The sequence below is a fragment of the Apodemus sylvaticus genome, chromosome 14, assembly GCF_947179515.1.
Source record: "Apodemus sylvaticus chromosome 14, mApoSyl1.1, whole genome shotgun sequence".
In the NCBI taxonomy this organism is placed as follows: Eukaryota; Metazoa; Chordata; class Mammalia; order Rodentia; family Muridae; genus Apodemus; species Apodemus sylvaticus.
In genome coordinates, this window is record NC_067485.1 from 45,761,111 (window position 1) to 45,785,010 (window position 23,900).

The window sequence follows — 23,900 nt, forward strand, 5'->3', positions numbered from 1 at the left end:
GAAAGCTCCTGGGACGGGAAGTGATGATGACTGAGATGGCTGACTTATTTTTTTTTTAATTGTTAAGAGCATGCTGGAAAGAAGAGATTTGCGGAGTGGGGAATGATCATTCATTTACTCTGAGTTTTTTTTCTAAAAGTTTATGAGAACAGGTTGTTCCTTACATCAAATTCAATGTGCAAGTTTACCTTTAAAAATGGTGCAACATGGGCTGGAGAGATGGCTCAGCGGTTAAGAGCACTGACTGCTCTTCTGAAGGTCCTGAGTTCAAATCCCAGCAACCACATGGAGGCTCACAACCATCTGTAATGAGATCTGATGCCCTCTTCTGTTGTGTCTGAAGACAGCTACTTAATATGATAAATAACAAATTTAAAAAAAAATGGTGCAACATTCAGAAGATACTATATATTCAAGGTCATCGCTATCCCTTCAGAGAGATACGCACATAGATAACGCTAGCATAAGGCACCCCAGCATACTGAATGCTTGTGTGCTCTCTCCTCTACTCCACAGGTTGAAACTTTTATTCCAATTTGGAAGTGGGGCTCTGTGGATGTGATTAAGATATGAGAGTGCAGCTGGCGTGAGGCTTTGTAGCCCAAGAAGAAAGTATTCATGCATGGTGGCTTGGATCTGTAATCTCAGCACTTAGGTAATAGGTAAAGGATGATCAGAGTTTGAAGCCAGCCTGGTCTACACGGGAAGCAGCTGTCTGAAAAGAACAACAACAAACAAACAGTACTGAAGAAGATTCCATTAAGCTCTCTCCCCGACATGATGATACAAAAGGAATCTGCATGGTCAGACCCAGCCCTTCTGAGCTGCCGTCTTAACACGTGACTTCTGGATTCCACAACTGAGAAGGTTTCTGTTATTTATACTGTGTAATACTTTTATATGATAGTTTTAACTTATTCTTTGTAAACTGTATATATGCAATAATACTTTTTTAAAAAGTCTCAAGTGGTAACCCAAGATGACTAAGACAGACTAGAAACAGCCAACCAAAAAAGTACAAAAGCTGCTGTGAGATGATTTCCAGGAGTAGAAATATAAAGGAAAGACATCACATACTTTTTGAGCTTGAGTTTCCATTACATATGCACAACCTGGCCTTCGGGCAGAATTTGCAGGCATGTTTACACCCGTGTGCCATGGTATCGCACAGTGACTGTTTGCCAATAACCAGGATTTAGCTTCTGCAAAGCCAAGCTTTATTTTCTGACATTTTCCAGCTCTGATAGGCATTTATATCTTTAGGATAAATAGAAAAAAGCAAGTCAGATTCATGTTGTTTGCTTCCAGGATAAAGGAGTATAAAAATAAGACAAAAGGCCACTTCTTTGAAGGAGCTCTCTTTTTATTGCACAATGCTTCTTCTTCATACAAGTTTCATCAATGCCTCCATTTGCTTCTTCCCTGCCCATGTTATACTGTAGAGATAGCTATGAGCGCCGCTGGCATATTTAACAATGGCTACTGCTTTCTTTCCTTAAGCAATGCCTTAAAAACTATTTTACTTAGCACTTTATCTACCTTGCTCCTTTCAACTGTTCTTTGACTTTACCACTAATACCACTGTAATGGTTAATGGTTCATCTATATTGCCAACCTGACCATGTTTAGAGTCACCCAGAAGACACATCTCTGGGTGTCAGTGAGAACCCTTCTTCAGACATTTAACTGAGGAGTGAAGGTGTGTACTCTTATTGGAGAGTGTCCCAGACTAAAGCAAATGGAAAAGTCTACTAAGCAAGAGCATTCAATTCTCTCTGTCTGCTTCCTGACTGATGACAGAATGGCAAGCTACCTCATGCTCCCACTGTCATGGCTTCTGTGCCAGGATGGGCTAGAGCCTCTCAAACCATGAACCAAAATTTGCCCTTCCTTCCTCAAGGAGGAGAATAGCAGTGAGAAAATAGGTAATATAACTATCAGTACAATTGAGTTATGCTTTGTCATAGATTGTCTGCCCCACTTTCATGACTTAAAAAATGTTTAATTCTATGTACATGGGTACATTGTATGTGTGTGTGTGTGTGAATTGTATATGAATGAAGGCATGTATGTGTCATGTGCATGTGTGGTCAGAGGGCAATGTTTAGGAGTTGGCTTCTCCTCCCACCATTAATCCTACGGATGGAACTCGGGTCATCAGGCTTGCACAGCATCTTGTAGACTCTGCTTCCTGTACTACAGAAAACATGGTGTATATTTTATCACTAACTTTATATTAACTTTTCAAAGTCAGAAGAAATAATTCTCAACCCCACTTTGTAGATGTGACCATGAAGATGTGACCATGAAGAACCAGTGTTGCCAAAGAGGTTGTTGAAGGCTTTGCCACTGGCAATCTCTGCTTCTGTTGATTCCATACAAACAGCTCTCCAGTGTGACTCTAAGGTCTAACCATATAGATAGGATGCTGGCATGTTCCCTAAACAGTGATTTCGGATAAAAATGAACAGGTCGGTCAGGGTGTATGTTCCATTATAGTTTTATAACAGTAGTATTGTTTTTGTTATTATTATTGTTATATTATGATAATGCCATTTTTCTATTTGTCCTCAAATTGTTAAATAAATTTTGCCAAATGTTAGACAACTAAGTAGTTTGTATACTTATTATTTTCTTAGTAACTTGTGTGTATGTTTATGTGTGTGTGTGTATGTGTGTGTGTGTATGTGTGTGTGTATACACATGGGTGCAATTGCCATGGTACACATGTACAGTTCAGAGGAAAATTTGCTGGAGTTAGTTCAGTTCTTCTACTGTGTGGGTCCTACGGGTTGTCAGGCTGGAGGCCATTACCTTCACAAGCTCACCTACCTCCCTGGCTATTTATTTATTTATTTATTTATTCATTCATTCATTCATTCATTCATTCACTCATTCATTCATTTATTTATTTATTTTTGGTACTGTAACAAATTACTGTAATGTTGTGGTTTAAAAATGAGAATTCATTCTTTTGCAGTGTTTGAGGTCAGAAATCCAGGCTAAGTTAGGGTGTCAGCAAGTCATATCTCTTCTGTACACACCCAAGGAAAATCTTTTCTTTACTTCTTCTAGTTATTAGTGTTGACATATTGTCTGATGGCCTCGTTGCTTCATTTCCTGCCTCTATTGACCCATTTTCCTTCCCTTTTCTATTCTCTATTTTCTTCTTTTCTTTCATGTATGTGTGCACCTGTTCATGTACATGTGCATATATAGAGAGAGAACAACCTTGCTCGCAGAAGCAATCTACCTTGGCTTTTGAGACAAGGTCTCTTATTCTTGGCACTTGGTGGTTAGACCAGGCATCCTGGTAAGTGAGCACCAGTGAACCACTATTCCTGCCTCTGTGGTGTCGGGATTGCAGTTATATGCTATGATGCCAGGCCTTACGTGCATTCTAGGGCTTTTATTTTTATGTGGCAAGCATTTCCCCAACTGTACCATCTCCCCAACCCTTATAGTTATATTTGCTCTTCTCATTTGGATTCTAATGTTTGCTTCTTGTAAGGATCCTGTGCTTATGTAGGACTGACACAGATAATCCAAGATAATCCCCCTAGCCAGAGATTCTTAACTAAATCACAGCCAAAAATTTCATTTTTCCACAAAATGCACCATACTTAAGCTTCTAGGTGCTGGGGTATGGATTCTTCGTGGAGGTACAGAAAGGGGATTATCCTTTCTAACCTGTTCTTCTTTCAGCAAATAGCTATTGAGTGGTTAATATATTCAGGGTACTGTGTTAGGAAATTGCTGGAAATGGCACAGCCAGACTCTCCCTCTTTTCATGGAGTTTTTATTTGAATGGGAGACAGATGTTAAATAATGACATGATTACTTAATACATTCCTAGTAAGTGATAGAAAGGTAGACTGAACAGAAGGGGGAGGTATCACACAGGAGCTGGCTCTACTTGGTGCTTTAGAAATACATTTCCAGGAGGAGCTAACTTCCAATTAGAACTCGGATGTAGATGACTCACCATGAGAAGTCATTAAAATTCCAAAGCTGAAAAGATCTTTTATGGCTATTCAAATTTTTCATGGCGATGAGCTTTCTGGGGCTAAGAAGGAAAATCATTTTCTTAGAGGTAGCATTCATTTCTGAAATCCTCAAGAACAAGAGAGGAACATTTTTCCTTCATGAGTTGTTGTCATTTTATTATTCACATAAAACTAAAAATAATAAAGTCGCTCCAGTACTGTGTACACAGTGACTATAAGTATAAACTATCAGACCCTCCCATTATTGTGTACACAATGACTATAAGTAAAAACAATCACACCACGCCCTCCAGTAATATGTACACAATGAATATAAGTAAAAACAATAACACCCTCCAGTAATGTATACACAATGGTTATGTAAACTATACTTTGACTTTTCAGATTTAGGTGGGGGATTTATTTATTTTTCTTTTGGTTTTTGGAGACAGAGTTTTCTGTGTAGCAGTGGAACTTGTTCTGAAGAGCAGGCTGGCCTTGAACTCACAGAGATCTGCATGTCTCTGCCTCTGGAGGGCTGGGATTAAAGGCATGCCCCACCACTGACTACATGGGATTTACTTTTTACCATTTCTTTTTATAGATTTGGTGACCTCCCCTTATGTCCTCTGGTTCTTGAGTGTTTTCTATTTTTCACTGTGGCAGGATCAGTACTTAGTAACTTATTCAGGACTGTCATCAATTGCTGCTACATTTAGTTATAGAATACCCCTAAAGAACACTATTAAAGACTTGGAATATAATGAGTGGTTTTAGGTGGTTGTGGACATATGCTGGAAAGGGATGATTGCAGGGCTCTGATCTCTAGGCCCTTTTGACAGCCTGGCCATCATATGGCTTTACTGTATGTTCTAGCCATGATTTTTCACCACAAACCTAGAGCAACAAGGCCAATTGATCATAAATTGAAATCACCAAAGTGATGAACCAGAACAATGGAGCAATTTTTAAAAAATATCTTGAACATCACACAAGAACTTTCTCCCTGGGTTCTTCTGAGTTCTTGCACATACATGACGTCAAGGGTAACTTATTTGTATCATTGTTTTTCTTCCAAGATTCTTAACATTTCCTTTAGTTTAGTGGCATCCAAATAAGCTTTTAAGGAAATATTAATGGATAAATTCAATGAAATTCCAAATCTGGATTTAAAAAAAAATCATCTTGGTTTCTCTAGGGAGATCTCTCAGATGCTTAGAGAAAAGACTGAGGAGTGAACCATGTACCAAGTGTTTTATGCTCAGTGTCACAAGCTTACTTATACCTCAAATATTTATGGAGCAGGTTAATTTAGTGGCCTTTGGTATTTCTGAGATAACATTGCTTAATGGCCATCAGTGACTTATATGGCAACAAATACATGAGGAACAAAGGGAATCTCATTTTAAATTTTGCCTTTTTAATGATAAAAAATGTTAATAAATTTTTACCCGTAAGATTTGGTTCTTTGAACATTTTTCTTCCTATGAATGACCTGTTTGTGGTCCTTAGTCATTTTTCTTCTTACTAATTTTTAATAGTGCTTTGGATCATAGAAAAATATTTCTTTGTGTGGCATATTGTAAAAACATCTTTCAAGTTTTCCAATTGTCCTTTGGCTTTGTATATATGGTAGTTATATTAATATTTTTCTTTCATACTTTTTGGTCACAAAATATATATACAACTTCTCAGCTTTTTCTTTGCTTATGGTATGGCCCCGATTCTTATTCAAGTTTAGATAATCTGGAATATTTTTTGGTATCATGAACAAATAAACATATAGCTTAATGCCCCCAAGACATACACACACCTATGCACATAACCACATGTAGTATTTAATTCTAATATGTAAGTAAAGAATCCATGTTTTACCACTGATTTCAAATGCTGTTTTAATAAAAAGATATCTAAAACATATTCGGATTTAGTTCTGGACACCAGTGTGTTCTATTCTAGGATGACCTTCTGTTTTTAAATGCCATTTCTTTGTCTATTACATTGTTTTAAAAGACATAAGTAGCAGGGCAGTGGTGGTGCACACCTTTAATCCCAGCACTTGGGGGGCAGAAGCAGGCAGATTTCTGAGTTCGAGCCTAGCCTGGTCTACATAGTGAGTTCCAGGACATCCAGGGCTACACAAAAACAGGGCTGTCTCAAACAAAACAAAACAAACAAACAAAGACATAAGTGTTTAAAGTTCCTTGGGAAGTTTTAAAATGTTGTCAACTTTCTCAACAGTTTCCTCATATGTCAAATTAGGGCACTGGACACCATATGGAAGATTTTAATAAGCCAAGGTTGAATTGTCGATTATTATTGACCCCTAGTATGTATATATTATGTAGTAACAGCTTTGGAAATGTCCATTATATGAAAAAAAAAGTCACCATCTATATCTTGAAACCTTTTGGATTCTTCCAATATGCTTTTGATTAGTGTTATTTCTGGTCTCAGCATCTAAAGGTCTAGTAAACATTCAGGCATAGCCATGGGTTCAGTTAATTAGGCTTAATTTAATTTGAAACACTTTACCCCTTCTAGAATACTAAGGAATCAAATGAAGTCCAAGGGGTGTAAATTGTTCTTTCTTTTCCTTTTAGAAAGATCACTGGATTCTCTAATATTTTGTCAACAGTAGAGAGCAGCTACTATACATGAAGAAACATCAGTCCCAGGCAGTGGTGGCACATGCCTTTAATCCCAGCACTTGGGAGGCAGAGGCAGGTGGATTTCTGAGTTCGAGGCCAGCCTGGTGTACAGAGTAAGTTCCAGGACAGCTAGGGCTACACAGAGAAACCCTGTCTCAAAAAACCACAAAAAGAAAAAAGAAATGCCAGTGCTGATGGTCAGATCTCTAGCTTTTTCCATATTTAATAGTGTATATTTTCAACATTTCAATGCACAAGAAAATCCTGCTAAGACACCAAGCACAGTTAAGACAAAACAAACATAAGCCAGAGAGGGTCATCAAATATCCAACAGAACAGAAAAAATGATTCTGTCTCGTTTGGAGTTAGAGCTATTATTTTTTAGGCTGTGTGTGTGGGAAGTCATGCAGTGTCCAGTGAAATGTTGAGAGAGAATTGATTCTATTTCCTTGACACAAGGTCTCTGTTAAGATGAGAACATTTAATTCATTTTTTTCTCAGCTTCTATCACAAGATGATAAGTCCTGATTACAATGATGAAGGGACATGGGCATGTGTAAACATGAAAGACTGGGTCTTAGAAAATGGACATGAGTTAAAGAAATACAGAAACGTGTGTGCCCGTATGCATGCACACATACACGCACACATACAAATTGATATTAGAATCAAAGATTCATTTTCTTGATTCAGAACAAAGAGCAATTTCTGATTGCTATCACCATTTATTGAATACTTACTAGATTTCAAGAGCTATTGCAGCTCTGACAATATGCCCTTATAAAATTCTTGTTCAATTGGAGGCTTCCCAGTCCACTGGCTGACATACAACAGGGAAATAGCTAGGACATATGCTTCCAAGGTGTAACTGTGGCCTGGGTCAAAATGGCTCACAAGAAAGGGAAGACAAGATAGATGCTCATAGATTTTCTGGGAGATTAGCCACAGGAAGGCACAAATCTAAGACTGGAATGAGACATTTCCTGGGTCACACTGAGTCTATGAAAATGAAAGCCACGTGCCAGGAGTGTTGACACCAACAAGTTTGGGCAAGAAATAGAGAGGTATGAGCAACATGAAAGCGGGTGTTCAAATCTTGCAGACAACTCTGGCTTCAAATTGTAGCCCATTCATTTAATATATACCTATAGGGGTATCTTTAGTGTGTTATTTCATTCCAAGCAGTGAAGACAGAGTGCTGGGCAGGTATAACCACAGCCTCACAATCTCATAGCCTAGCATTTGATACTTAGGAAGCTACTGGTTCTGTTCAAGGAGGGACTAGAAAGAGTTGGATAAATGTTCTATGACTGAGTAGAAGTCAAGGAATGGCTGGGGGTAAAGGATGATGAGGGTAAGTGAAGATTTGATTTTGGATAGCTGGAAAGTTAGCAGATAACACACAAAAAGAGGGATATTGCAAGGAACAAGACTTTCAGGTTGTCAACAACAGCTTTCAAACCTGGGTTTCAGTTTTCAACAACTGCTCTCGCCTTTCAGTGCTCAGCAAAAGCTGTGTAGACTGTGGATGCCGTGCCAAGGAAGACACTTCGTGATGTTCAGGAGTCAGGATACTGGGCTGTAGGCCCTGGGGTGTAGCCCCATAGTTACTTCTGAAACCTGCTTCCCATTCTAATGTAAGTTGGCCATTATGAACTTTGGGATCTTCTACCAAGACTGAAGTAATCCTCACAAGGAAGCAAACATACATTCAGCACTGCCCTTCATATCTGATCAAGTTCATCAACGAACATTGCAAAATGCTTATAGGCCACCAGAGCCAGAAATGAGACAGCGAGGAGGAGAGACCTCTTCCTCCTTCCAGACTGTGGACAAGTTAAGATGCTGCTGTGAGGGAGATGGAAGGGAGATCTTTCCAATCAGAGTGGTCTGGTTGATGGTGGATGACGATGGAGCACTTTATCACAGAGCTACAGGACACAATATCCTCTAATCTGGGAGCTAAGAGACTTTTTTAGACAAAGGATAGCTCCCCTCCCCAACTCAAGGACTAGAGCAGGTAAACTGTGGTGAGGGGGACAGAGAGCTTCCTGTGGGACAGCTCGGCAGGCAGGTCTCCTGCTTTCTTAGAGCTCAGCCTTTCTCTCAGGCTCTTTTTCTTCCCTGAACTCTTTGGAAGAACTGTCTTCTCTATATATTTCCTAGCTGCTCACCCCCAACTGCCATTTGCATCTCTATTGCCTGTGGAATACTGCTCTACATAACTCCTCTCTACATCAGTAACTTTTGTCCCGAAGTAAAGGAAAACTTATTTTTTAGAAGCTAAGAGACTTTATTGACAAGTCTTTATTTATGAAACTAAAATTCTAACTGTCCTGGCTACTGATGATGATAAAAAGAAATATCAGGGTACCCAGATCAATATCTGGTATGTGGTAAGTTCTCAAGAAATTTTCCTTGAAGTCAGTAAGCAAACAGCCAGCCCTGTGGCAAAGGGGTCGGGAGCTTCATAAAAAGGGAGGAAGACCAGAGTGTCTGGGAAAGCATGCCCAAGCCTTGGCAAGAATCCAAAAGAAGAAAAAAGAAAGAAAAATACTAATTTTCTGAGTAATTCAGAAAAGCTGGCAGGTTTAACCCAGCCACATGGACAGTAAGAGCTCTTCAGTGATGGCATGAGGTGCGGGGTGTCTGAGAAGGAAATGTTTATTACCTTATTATCGGGACAATTATTCCTCTCATCTCACCTCAGCATAGCTTACTGTGAAAAAAATTCTCTTCATCCCGTGCTTGACCAGCTCAGTTGGATTGATGGTGATAGTTTGCTTAGTTTGACCTATTAGAGCACCATCCAGACCAGAGAAATGGTTTTTCCTTAATGGGCACCCAGAGAGATTTAATTATGGCTGCTGTAAAAAAAAAAAAACTACTAAAAATGTAGAAAGTTGACTTAAAAAAGAAGAGCTTAGGGATGAGTCGATATTAACATCTGAGAGTGTGGGCTGAGCTCACAGGTTAACTGAAACATTGTGAGCAGAAGGGCACTGTCACATGCACAGGTCAGAAGTGACTGAGGACTGAATCTCAGAAAGAGTTCTACTTATGTCCTTGAGATTTTAGCCCTAAGTCTGTGCTGTCCAAGAACTTGAATTAGAGAAGGTGGCAGATATTTGCACATAAATTAAGTCTTAAAGCAACTTGTTTATTTTCCAGCCACACAAAAATTTGTCACATGTCACTTTAATATAATTAAAGTACAGACTCACCCCTCCCCATAACAATGTATGTCAGCTTCTCAGGAACCAGATCTGAGAAGAACTCACTGTGCACTCAAATCCATCCTCTCAGTGCCAGAGAGCTACTGGCTCCTATGGAACTGAATTCACCATGGAAGCTTCTTTGAAGCCTGCCTTCTTCCTAAGACAGTGCTCCGCCTCCAACAGAGAATGAGAAGAGCCTAACTTCATGGAGATGGTAGAGGTGGACTATTTAAATGTAGTTTTTTCTTAATGTGGATTGGGGTCAGGGGAAGTCAAACTTGCATGTGCCTTTGGGATGTTGGTAAATATAAAAGGTGCCTGTAGCATGTTTATAGTGGTTTTAATTGAGATTGGTCTACTAAAGGTGAGTTTGCTGGGAGTTTCTGGATTGAGGATCCCAGAGGGTGCAGTTGGGGAAGGAAGAGCTACAGTTGAATGCTAGTTTTTAAACTGTGGCATGAGAGGCAGGCTTTGTACGCACAAACACATACACCAGTGCCAGTTGTCATGTGTTTTGATTTCAAAGAGAAAGGGTGATGGAATACATCCCTAAAGACTATCCATGTGCTCTGTGCAATGCAGACCAGCACATTTTACTTCTCCCTTCTCTCATTCCTCCTCCACCAATCACTTTTACCCAAGCCATCCCCATGTGCTTACATCCTAATAGGGAAATCCATGTAACTACTATCATAGTCTATAAAATGTAGACAACAATACCTACTTCGTATGGTCAACTGAATTGATGCATAGGAAACACTTGGATCAGTAATTAGCACATTGTAAGGACTAGAAGTTAGTTTATGGTGGTGCTTAAGAGGATAATCAATATTTTAAGGTGGAGAGTTAGGAATTGTTTTACAGAGAAGGCAGTAGTTGGGACGAGCTTGCAATGCATATACTATACCCTACCCTACTCAGCATTCTAACTTAGTTTCATCACTTTAGGAATCTCTGAGCACTTATATGAGCCTACAGTGGGCAAAGATGTCTAAACCAGAGATTGCTTTATAATTTAGGGCTGAGTATCTTGAATACACAAAGATGGGTGTTTTGTAGACTTAAGGAGGTATGAAAACACCACATACTCATCTGCTAGCAGCAAAGTACAAATAAGGCATAGGTTGTTTTCTCTCCTGATTGCATAGCTGATTGGGAGACACAGTCATTGAAAAAATGAAAATCCAAGGTCTAGAATTCAATTTCTGCTGACTGCATATTGGTTTTTTGTATCATGATGAAGTACAAAATTTAAGGGTCTACCTTTCTAAGTTGAAGGCCATCTATCTGTTCTGAACAATTCTATCAACATGAAATACAAGATTATGATTTTATATAAAAGAGCACATTTATGGTAGCATTTCAGAGTTGTGGCTATTTGGAGGAAACTGACAAAATTGTCATAGGGAAGGCTGGGGGCTAAAGATTCTCTATAGCTGCTTGTTTGCATATCTGTATGAATGACTTGAATTCCATGGAAATAAACAAAAAGGCCACGAATGTTTAAAAATACATGTTCAAAATGTAATGTTAAGTAGGAGATGCAAAAAACAAACAAAACATAAAAATCCCTCAAAAACAAAACAAAGGAATGACAACAAACCTGGCACACAACATTATCAGGAAATGGAAAATTGCAGTGTAGTCTAATTTTTAAAATTAAGTGAACATTTTGATGTTATCCCTTCCTGGTGATAGGATTCCAGTTGGTTGCTTTGGAGGCACACAGAAGTGCCAAAACCAACTTGGTGGGGGTCGGTGTGTGGAGACCCCAGCTGCATCTCTGGTAAGTGAGGCAAGGTTGCCAGTCCGACTTCTGCTCACTCTTAGGGTGGTGACCTGCAGCAATGTACTAAAGCCCTCAGTGTCCCACTTCCTCCCTGTGATCAAGAGGTGCTAACGGAGTCCATGTCTTAGGAATGCATAGACAACTAGACAAGATAAAGCGTGGCCTCTTCCCCCAGAGTCTGTGGCAAGCACTAGACCATGCCAGTTATTGATGTTCAAGAAGAGTTCAATGCAGAAAACTGTGAATATGGAGGGAATAATCTGTATTTCTGGATCATTGCAGAAATAGAGACTGGTGACAGGCATTTATGGTGGAGGAAGAGGGCCTGGAGTAGTCTCTGAGGAGAATGAAGAAATGCAGGGGTACAGGCTCAGGCTGACTAGCAGTCCAGAATTCCCCTGAGTGGAAGCTGAGCACTTCTAGATGAAATCCTTCCTGGTAGGTCCCAGCCAACAAGAGTGGATGAGCTTTTCCTACGTCAGCAGCTAAAAGGGAGGTGAGGGCTGACTGACATGTGAGAGGCACAATGTTCAAATCCCAGAACCACAAGCAAACACAGGACATTAAGCCAGGGGAGATGAAGAAATGAAATCTGCTGTAGAAAAAAAAACAACTGCAGATAGTATGTTTTAAATCAGGCATGTTATTTACGATCAGATCAAGTGGAACATTGCATGAATAGCTGTGGATAAGATACAAAGACATCGTGGTGATTGTGGATGCCACCAAAACCCACTTCACTTGCTGGTAGGATTGAAATCAGAAAACTCTCCAAACACTTGTCAGTTGAAAGCTTTGTCCCCCAAGGCAATGTTCAGAGATGGAACTTCAAAGACATGACTCAGTCTCGAGGGCCGTGACCTCATCAATGAGTTCACTTACCGAGGAGCTCATAACTTGACAGGCTACTATAGAGTGAAGAAAACCCATGAGGTAGAATCTAGTTGAAGCAAGAGCTTCTTTGGGTGAGGAAACCTTCCTTCTGACCCCTTCTCTCTCTACTTATGTGCCACCATTTTGAGTTGCTTTGCCCTGCCCCCTCCCAACTCTGCCTCTTGATGTTTTGTGTGTCCGCAAGCCCAAGAACAGAGCTAAGTGATCATAAATCAAAATCTTTGAACTATCAACCCATGCAAGCCTTTATTATTTTAAATTCTCTTAGGCATTTTGTCATGATGCTGACAAGCTGACTAATATGTTTGCCTTCCTACACAGAGTTACATTGCTTTCTTCCAATATCAAATAGTCATTATGATAAGACAATATTCACATGCTATTTGACCACCAGAGTCTTTTTCCACTTAAAATTTACTTTTTTAGAAGCCAGTGGAATCTACAACTTCTTTGGAGGAATTAGGAAAATTCATTGACAGTCACAGAAGAAGAATGAAACATGTATCCTGGGCATTTGTTTCCATTTCTCTTGATCAAGAAAATGGTTCTGTGGCAAGCCCCTCTTTCTCTCTCTTTCTCTGTCCCCCATCCCCCCTCTTTTTGGAGGTGGGATGAGCAGTAATCGGCCCTAGGTTTTGCTACTCAAATGCAGTTTACATTTTTTGTTTGTTTTGTTTTCAGACAGGGTCTCTGTGATGGATAGATTTTATGACAACTTGATACAAAATGAGGTCATCTTCGAAGAAGGAATCTTACTTGAGAAAATATCTCCATAGGATTGGACTGTTGGTAAGTCTATGGACATTGTCTTGACTGATAATTAATGTGGAAGATCCCAGACCATTGTGGGTAGTGCCACTATGGGCAGATAACTGGTAAGGTAACCAGTAAGCAGCACTTTTCCATGGCTTCTGTTTCGGTTCTCGACATTCGGTTCCTGCCTTGAGTTTTTGCCCTGGCTTTCCTGGATATTAGACTACAAACTGTAAGATAAAATAAACCCGTTCCTTCACAAATTCCTTTTTGTCTTTGTATATTATCACAGCAAGAGAAACTGTAAACTAACACAGTTTCTCACTGGCCTGGAAGTTTTTGATTAGGGGAGGCTAACTGGGTAGCAAGCTCCAGGAATTCACTTGTCTCTGTCTCCCAGGAACAGTGATACCAATTGTGTGCCACCATGTCTGGCTTTTATATGAGTCCAGGGTTTGTAAGTCTGGCCCTCATCCTTGTATGGCAAGTGCTTTACCTACTGAGCCATCTCTCCAGCCCCTAGTACTTAATATTTTTACTCAGAAAAACCATGTGTATTGTTTAAGCCACAAAGTATTATCGTTGATTTTACTTATAACATGTTTAAAAACCAAAACTTGTTATTATATACAGGGAAAATCATAATTCTATGAAAAGGGGTATACAATTATTTGAATAGGAAGTGCACAAATATCAATACTGTAAGCCTTAACTAGTTTTATATTGTACTCTGATCTAAAGTATGTAGACAGAATTAGGTCAACATTTACAGCCTTGTCTAACAATTGAACTAAAAGTTGTCCAAAATGATATGACACAGGAGATTCTTAAAAACCATCTTAAATAATCATGACAATGACAATAATCTTATTAGATGTCATTTAGTAGTATTTTAATGTATTATCTGTGAATGGTATTGTTGGTATTATGCTGATCATTGTATCTATATATCTATATATCTATATATCTATATATCTATATATCTATATATCTATATATCTATATATCTATATATCTATATATCTATATATCTATATATCTATATATCTATATATCTATATATCTATATATCTATATATCTATATATCTATATATCTATATCTATATCTATATCTATATCTATATCTATATCTAATCTATATCTATCTATCTATATATATATTATATATAGAGAGATATATTTGCTTGTTTTACTTAAAAAAATTGTAAGGGTGATTATTTGGTTCTCCTATTTACCACCAATACAGCTCCAGATTATTGCTAATAGTAAAATAACCTAGACTTTTTCTAATGGGAGGAGAGATCAAGGATGAAGTAAGGTGATGTTTTACATGCATTAATTGAAGATATCATCTGATAAACATTGTCAGTAAGGAGGTAGGATACACAATTGTTATACAAATATCAGTAGCCCTCATACATAACAGAAGGGAAGTCCATCATTGTGATACAAATGGCAACAAATGCATGGATGTGAGAAGAAGAGAACCCTTAGACACTGAGGACAGGGTATACCTACATTTCCAGTCCTCAAATCACTGAGCAATGAAACCCAGTATCCCTTTATAACATTTCCAATGTGCCTAAAAGCTCTTGGAAACTGGTATTCAGAGCAGAGCCTACTCACCTGGGGAAGTGGGTAGAGATGACACCGTGGTTGGACAGCATCCTGCTTGCAAAATTCTAGAGCATAGCACACCACATCAGCCTTCATAGCTTCGCCGAGTCTGGTAGGAAATGGAGCAAAGCAAAGGCTATTAAGATCTCTGAGGCGGTAGAGCAGAAGCTCTATCAGAGAAAGTTAAATCCCCAGGATGGATGCGATGCTCTCACAGCCTGGCCTTAGACTTGCACCTGCACGTCTACTGGATTGTGATCACCTACAACACTCCTTTCTATGACCTCTTGCATAAAGTTTTGAAAACAGGATAAGTCCGCAAAATCCCTGAGCTATGAGCTAGCTTCTCAGAAGAATGTGCTGGTGTTTTCAGGAGAAGCCACAAAAACAACTGGGAAAAGAAAAGCAGAAAGAATATGATTATGTGGGAGGAACATTTAGAGTTTACTGGACCCAATAGGAAAAACTACTTTTCTATACATAGTTTTGTATACTTAAAATTGTTTTCTTAAGATTTAGTAAGAGTTTTGGTTTCTTTAAAAACTCAGTTATGTTATGTGAATATGTTTTGTTTTAAACCAGGTATGGGATTTAAGGATGCTTCAGATTGTCCACAACAGCTAATTATGATTTATCTTGTGTTCTGGCAGGGGCGCAAATCTGCCAACTGAAGACAGTTTACATTTTTAATTCTGGGGACTCTTGAGAAGGTATAAAAATGCCAGAGCTCTGAGGGGCTGTGGTAGCTGCTGCTCCAGCACTGCTGCCTCTGCTGGTTTCTGTTGCTGCCTTTGCTGTTTGCTGGATTGCTGGCTGCTTTTTGGAGATATCCTGATGGCAAAGACTGGACTTACATGAAGGAATTCAACACCATTAATCAGCAGGAAGTAGTCTAAAGTGGAAGCAGGAAGTAGATCTACAACCCCTTTCTCCTCCAACCTTCCTTCTACTTAGTGTTGGGAGGTTGCAAGGGATTAGGATGAAGAAGGGTGGTAGATATTAGAATTCAATAAAGTAGTCCCAATGTATCGTTAAACATAGATATGATCTAAATAATCTTTAATTTCAACATGTTTTTCTATATATTTCTGCAATTTTATCAGAAATATTTTCCATGTAAATCTTCTAGTTTATCAGAAAATGTTTATAATTCCACTTTTAATCAACTTAGGAATACATTTATGCCTACCATTATTATATCTATATAAAATTTTCCATGATAATCTTCAATTCTAATATGTTTTTCTACATTTTTCTATAATTTTATCAGAAATATTGTCTTTGTAAATCTTCAATTCTACCATAAAATGTTTCTATCCCATGTTTCAATTAATTCAGCAATGTTTTACATGTTTACCACTTTACTCCTTAATTTTCCATGAAAATTGTCAATTTTAATATGTGTATCTGAAATATTTTCCATGTAAATCTTTAATTTTATCATAAAAAGGCATCCACTAGAAAAGAAACAAGTCAACAATAATGTTTTTTTATTTACAAGACTAACAGATGTGTTTAACTTAAAAGGGAAGACGTGATTTAGATCTTCCGTCCCAGCTGCTCCATGGACACAGCTCTAGTGGATGCCTTAAGCATTGTGATCTTCCAATGCTATGGTTGTGTCTGGATTCAAAGGAGTTACAACAAAATGTAATGGCTCATCTTCATTGTCAAGTTTAGTACACTTCAAACAATGTAGGAGGAGCATCTTCTCTGAGGGCATCCACAGAGGGGTCGTAGAGTGGTGCTACCCAGTAGTCCAGACTTAGTGAGAGGGGTAAAGAAGAAAGCTTGACGATCCCTAACATTTCCCCCTCTGCTCATTAACTGAAGATGCAACACGACCCTGACTTATGCTTCCACCGCGTAAGTTGTGAGCCAAAATAATTTCTTCTCCTGTAAGTCCCTTCTTGCCAAGTATTTGGTCAAAGCAACTAGAAAAGTAACTAACACAGAAAATTGTTACAGAGAAGTGAGTTCATTACTATGACTTCCTGACCATGTAGTTCTTAGGCCTTCTGAACTTGTTTATAGTAGAAATGTAGAAGAGGTTAGAGCTGTGAGCTAGAGTAAACAGAGAATAATGGGTAATTTTTATGAGCGGTCAGGGGACAAGAATTCTTTTAGAAATGGACTGAGTCAGAAAGGACTCTATTTATAAGGTTTCGAAAAGGGACAAGTACCACCTGAAATTAGAATAAAGGTAATTTTTAGTATATTCTAGCAAATAATCTGGTTTTAGGGTTTTGTCCATCCCCTAAAAATCCAAGTGAGGCTGAACTCAAAATTAATGAAATACATTGTTTTGTGGAAGAAATTTGATTATTTCATTCAGGCTGCAGCATGGTCATTATTCTCTTCATTTAGGGAGGTTTAGAGTTCAAAGCAGAATGCTATGGAACATATTGTGGTGGTGAATAAAGGAATATGAGAAAGTTTATGGTTGAAGACAAGGTGGCTGTAGATAAAGCACCTTTCATTGTTAGAATAGCACTATTGAAGATATGAGTTTCACAGTGACATCAGGAAAAGCATGAGTATCCCAGCTATTAAAAGCTCCATGGTGTAACAAAGCAAATTCGCTTTAAAAGAAGACATCTGAAACATAGAGACTCAGCTTAGTATTATGAACACAAAGGCAGACTAGGGAAATGCTTTTCTAGGTTCAGTCATGTACTTAGATGCTGCTACATCTGTGGTCCAAGGGGCCAAGACTAAGTTTTAAACTGACTACAGAACTTGGCATTATTCACATGCACAACATAATTTATGTATTTTGTTCTGTATGTGCTAATACCTTAGGAGAACACCAAGCTCAGACAATGAGTAGTACAGTCAGATTATGAGTGGAGACTCAGGAAGAGGCTGTGAATGAAGTCGTGGAGGTGAAGCTTAACTTGCAATGGAGTCTCCAGAACACAGGAGAATCCAATATAGTCTGTGTGACATTTGTTGAAGAAATCAGCAGGCATTGCATAGAGGCTGATCAGAAGTGGGAGGTCATAATTGCCGCAGGTAATGGGACTCAAAGGCTAACTCTAGTAAATTACATTGGGGCGCAGATATTTAAGAAGGGTTTTCTTTAGATCTTCCTTAAACGTTTGGTAGAGATCAACATGAACCTGTCTGGTTCTGGGATTTTATTTTGGGGGAGACTTTTAACAGCTGCTCCAGTCCTGTTATGGATCTATTAAGCTGTGTCAAAGGCATTAAATATTGATAGGTAATAAGCATTTAGAAATGTAACCATTGCTTGTTTATTTTCCATAATCTTGGAATGTAAGATTTCAAAGTGCTCTCCAATGATCTTCTGAACTTCTTTGGGATCTGTTGTAACTGCTCCCTACTTGTCTTCCATTGCATTAATTTGACCATTCCTTCTCTTTCTGTTGGTTTGTCTACAGATTTGTCAACCTTGCCTATATTTCAAAGAACCAACTCTTTATAATGCGGTTTGTTGTTTGTCTTTCACAAATTTCTCCCGTGATGATGTCTATTTTTTTCTGTATGTTGCATTTGGATCTGGTTTCTAATTTTTTAGAGCCTTGATACATACATTAGATTATTTTTCGAGCTCTCTAATTTTAAGAAATATAAATATTTAGAGGTACAAACTTTCCTTTTAAGGTACCTTGTCTATATCCTAGAGGTTCTAGTAGGCTATACTCTCATTTCCACTTAATTTAGGAATTAAAACACATTCGTCCTTTATTTTCCTCCATGGCATATTGGTTATTTAAAACTATATTGTTCAGTCTGCAGGCATTTGCAGATGGTCTGAGAGTGGCACTGCTAGTGGTTCTTGTTTTATTCCACTGTAGTTTTGTAAGATTCAGGAAAGTATTTCAATTATTATGTGTAGCATAGGCTTGCTTTGTGGAGTCTATTGTGAGCAATTTCGGAGTGTCTCCTTTGTGTCCCTGAGAAGAATGTTTACTTCCTACTTGTAGCATGGAAAATCCAGTAGATATCTATTAAATGTTGCTGCCACGTGCTATGCTTTACTTACAAATTTTCATTTCCAAGTTTTAATTTTGAAGACATATCTAAATGTGAGAATAAGGTTTGTGAAGCCTTCGGTTATTATTGTATTAGGACACATGGCAGTTTAATGCCTTTTAGTGTTCAAGCTTTTAAAAAATTGGCACTCAATGAATTGGTACATGCATATTTATAATAATTATATCATCTTGATGAACTGTTCCTTTCACTGATGTGTGGTGGCCATCTTCATCTCTCCACTTTATTAGATGTGAGCATCAGACCCGCTTCGACTCAGCTTCCATGCGCTTGGGAGGTTGCTTTCCAACATTTAGCTCTCAATTCTTGGATGTCCTGCTTCATATATGGATGAAAACATTAATTGTATCTAGTCAGTCTACCTGTTTAATTCATATGTTAAGGCCATTTTGTGTTAAAATTATTATTAAACATTTGCTGTTCCTGGTTTAATTCATCACTCAATCCTGAAAGGAAAGGCTTCTTGCAGCAAATGGAAATTAACAGAGACCCACAACCAGACAATATGAAGACAATGAAAGACTTTGGAGTGCTCAGTCCTAAACGGAATAACTATCAAACCCCTCTCTTCAAGGCTCAGGGACCTATGCAGAAGAGAAGGCAGAGAGAATGGAAGGAGCCGAGGTGAAGGATGATGTCTGAGAACAGGAGCTCCTGAAGAGAGCCCTTTAACTGAGCGAGCAGGGGCAACCGGAGAAGGAGAAAGCCTGCCTCATTTTGAAGATTCAGTCTCTCTCTCTCTCTCTCTCTCTCTCTCTCTCTCTCTCTCTCTCTCTCTCTCTCTCTCATTAATTCTTTTTGAATTCTACACCAGGCTTCCCAATCCCACTCATCTCCCCTTCCGTTTCTATCTATCTGCCCTTCATTCTTGCAACCTCCCTTCCCCCAAAGAAAAGTATAATAATAATAATTTTAAAAAAATCTGGTTGTGGAAGCTGCCATGTGTCACAGAGTATCACACAGTATACCCATGAGTCATCTATCAGTTTTGAGGCCTCTGGCTTCTGTTACACTCTCCATACTGGATCCTCATGGGGATTTCTCTCAGAAGATCTGTTGTTGCCCTGTGTCATGAAGATCCTGCAGCTTTTGATCTGTACTCCAGCAGATTATAGATGGGATGGACATTGGGGTGTGCCCTGGATATAGGTCTGGGAGATAGCTGAATGGTCAGCCTGCCAACTCTCCTGCTCCCATGCCACCGAAATGAGCTCTCCAGCACTGTTTGGCTAGCTTACCCAATGCCACAGCTAGCAAGGGGCAGAGGCAGCTCTCGTGCTCTCAAGTACTTGGGGCAGGCTCACCTGTGCCTTTGCCTCCAAGATCAGCTCTACTGTACTGCCTTAGGTGAAGTGCAGGGCCAGCTCTCCGGAGTTCACACCCTTGAGGCCAGGTCTGTCACTCCTCCACCACCAGAGCCAGTTCCACTGTGCTGCCATGGTGAGGGGCAAGGTCTGCTCTCTCAAGTGCTGAGGCACTCTCATGACCTCAAGGCCAGCACTCCTGCCTGCCTCAGGCAACGGCGGGCAAGGTGGTAAGGGCATCTCAGACTAGAGATGGACCCAGCTCTCCCTCACTTACACCCTTGGGGCTAGCTTACCAGTTCCCAGCTGTCAAGATTAGCACTATTATGCTGCCCAGAAAAGGGTGGGGCCAGCTTAGCACAGTGCCTGAGGTAGCAGTCCAGACCAGGGACATCTTTCCTGGTAACCTGAACCTGGGACATCAACACAGACCCCAGCTGCCATAGATCCATAGATCCAGACATGGCCCCCAGCAGCAGCATGGGCTTGGATGTTCCTGTGACCTCAGGTGCCAGTGCAGGCTCCTCAGATCAGCATGATCCCCCACCCTGCCCCCAGGCAGTATGGCCTTCAGATATCCATAGAGTGAGTCCCCAATGGACTTTGGTGGTAACTTGGGCCACAGACATCAACAGGGACCCCCAGGTGCAGCAGGACCATGGCCCCAGACATGGCCGTTGGCAGCAGCCCTGGGCCAGGACCTCATCATGTTCTTATCAAGTCTCCTTCCTTCTCCACTGTGTACAAACCCTCGGATTTTCTTTCTCTTCCTTCTCTTCCCCATGGACTCCATCTTTCTCATCCCTCCAGCGAGCATTCACCCACCACAGTGGAGCCTGCAGCAGGCACTTGGGTGTCTTTCTTCACTCTTTTATGGATCTTTATTGTGACCCTTCGATTTTTTGTTTTTTAATAGGGATAAGGTAAAAATGGCCCTCCACTTGCACAAATCTTGCAATTGGATTTCCCACACTTGATGAAATCTCAGGGCTCAACATATCCTTATCGTAGTTGGTAAGCCCTGCCCAGAGGAAATCACCTCCCTAATCACGGTCTTTCCCTTTCTGGGAAATATTGTGGGTTTTTTTCTTCCCTCACTATGTGTTCCTGGCTGACCTGGAACTCGTAGAGCAGGCTGACCTTGATTTCACAGAGGGAGCCTGCCTTGCCCTGTCAGAGCTGGGACCACAGGTGTCAGCCAGTGTACCCGGTTTGAGTTTAATCAATTCTGTAATTATTTTGTGAAGAACAGAGTTACAATGCTTTCTACTTTTTATGTCAATAAAAGCTATTATGTTTAAGCCATGCTATAATTATTATAATTTCTGCTCTTTAGTTTTCTTATGAAAATGTCCTTTCCTGATCTCTGAAGGCTACTGCACCTGAAAAGCAGGGTTTGTGACTTACAGGGAATCTACACTAAGTACCAGGAAGCAAGATGAGACAAAGAGAGGTGGCAGCTAGATTTTGTGAGGTGTCATTGAGAACAGTGGAGGTCAGGAGCAGCCAGGAGACCTTGCACCTGGATACTGCCCAAAATGAGCTTTCCACCTATAAGGTGGATCAGCAGTCTCTTCCTGCATGTAATGGCCTTAATATTTACTTCCCAAAACTTACATGTTAAGACCTAACCTTTATGAATTATATTCATGAGGAGTATAGGGAGAGGCTCTGCTTATGAATAAAATAGGTGCCCATTTATAACAGAGGCTCAAGGAACTTGTTTGCCCATTTTGTCTTTTGACAAAAACAAAACAAAGCAAAACAAAACAAAAAGTCAGTATCTATGAAACAGAGAGGACCTTACCAGACATCTCGTCTACTGACACCTTGATCATGTATCCCAAGTCTCTAGATCCATGAGTTTAAAATTTCTACTGCCAGGTGTTTTGTTATAAAAGTCCAAACAGATCAAGACACTGAATAGTAAGTTTTGGAGGGAATATCTTCTTTCTCAGGTTCCCTCTTTACAGAATCTCATGGCTATGACTGTGGGTAGAAATGTAATTGCTACATAATTAGTCCATGAATTATTGAGAACTGACTAGTGTGAGATAATAGGAAGAATGCCCTCCAGGTCAGGAAATGGATTTAATATTGGAAGGCAGCTATTTGGGTAAAATTAAATCATGATGCTGTCATTTTCAGGGCCCGAATCAACTCAAAGCAGTTTCTGACTATTTAAAACAAGGTTCGAGAAGAGGATGCAGGTAAGGAGAGATCCCTATGAGCGTGGTGCTGGCACTGAAGAGGCACTGTTGTTGACAGGATGCTGGTTTTGATAGTGTGCTGGCATTGATAGGACACTGGAGCTGCTGGGTGCTAGTTCTGACTGGGTTCTGGTGAAAGTAGATGCTGGCACTGATAGCATGCTAGTCATTTATGGACAAACAAGTGGTGGTCAGACCCATTCACTGCATCTGTATTTCTCCAAAACAGTCTTATCCTTTATCCTTCTCTGTGTCCTTCCTTTCCTCTACCCTATTTTCATCCTACTTCTCTTGACATATATATATATATATATATATATATATATATATATATATATATATATTCAGAATTTTTGCTAAATACATGGAAATAAACACAGAATGAATAAAATGTAGTCACAGAATTTTGAAACCTGTCAGCTAGTCAGGGACTGAGAACTCTGAAGTGTAGGCATACATAAATTTTTTTGGAACCTACTTTTAATAAGGGTTCAACCTTTCTTCTAGCCCACCACCCAGCAGAGGTAGTAGAAGAGAAAGGTTATTAGGATATGGGGGAAGTGGACCTGTTCAGCAATAGCTCTTTGAGGGTGAACTTGATCTTCTTTGGCAGCAGTTCTGTAGCAAACACCAAATGCGACTTAGCAGCTGCAGACCAGTCCTCTAGGCAGGCAGACAACAGGCACTAACTGGCTGCTATAGTCCAGTCCTTTCAGCAGTCACCAGGCAGTTGTAGTTCAATCCTGAAGAAACTGCCAGGCTCACCAATTGGCCTGAACTGAGGCCACAGATGTGGCAAGCAGCCTTAAGAATCTCATGAACAGTTCTTGGGTGAGTTACCACAAATTGAGCTCAATAATGCTATACAAGGTGAGCCAATACATGTGTGTCTTTAGCAAAGAATAGCAAGACAGAAGAATCCAAACCAAATCTCAGTGCTCATCTCCCACTGTCTGTGGGGTCATATTTGCACTCATTCTTCCTGGGTCCTTTCACATGCTTGCTATATCTAAACATCCTTTCACTTGCGTCTGCTTCAGGAAAACAGTCTCTCATAAGTCTGCTTTAGCAAAACATCCTTTCACTTATGTGCCCCAGCAAACCGTCATTTGACATAACTAACTTTCCTAAGAAACTAGAAGTTTCCATATCACAGTACAGTGGTAATTAAACTATAAACACAAGGCCTAAGTGTTGTTCTGGAGGTTTGCACAGCATGCTCTTCGTGCATTTGTGAATGTGTGTGCTAATTTTCTTGTATGTGGTAAGAGTGGAATGCCCTATTAGCTTGGAGAGGCTCAGGGAAGCTAGGGTCCAAAAAAGTAGGGTGATGTGTCGGGGATAAATTTTATATGTACAAAACACAGGAAACAGCTGCAAAATCTTTAGGCAGAACCAGCCTGTAGTGTGAGAAAAACACTGTGGAATGTGGTGGACTGGAATGTAGCAAGGGATGA

General features: G+C 39.7%; 1 protein-coding gene across 3 annotated transcripts in view; it reads right to left on the reverse strand.

Annotated features, from left to right (window-relative positions):
• Aoah (acyloxyacyl hydrolase) overlaps positions 1 to 23,900 on the reverse strand; it is a 237,576-nt gene that overhangs the window by 159,132 nt on the left and 54,544 nt on the right. For all 3 annotated transcript variants that reach the window (XM_052156295.1, XM_052156293.1, XM_052156294.1), the window contains exon 4: positions 14,919 to 15,018. In XM_052156295.1, coding sequence (XP_052012255.1) covers positions 14,919 to 15,018 — 100 coding nt within the window. The remainder of the gene's footprint in view (positions 1 to 14,918; positions 15,019 to 23,900) is intronic.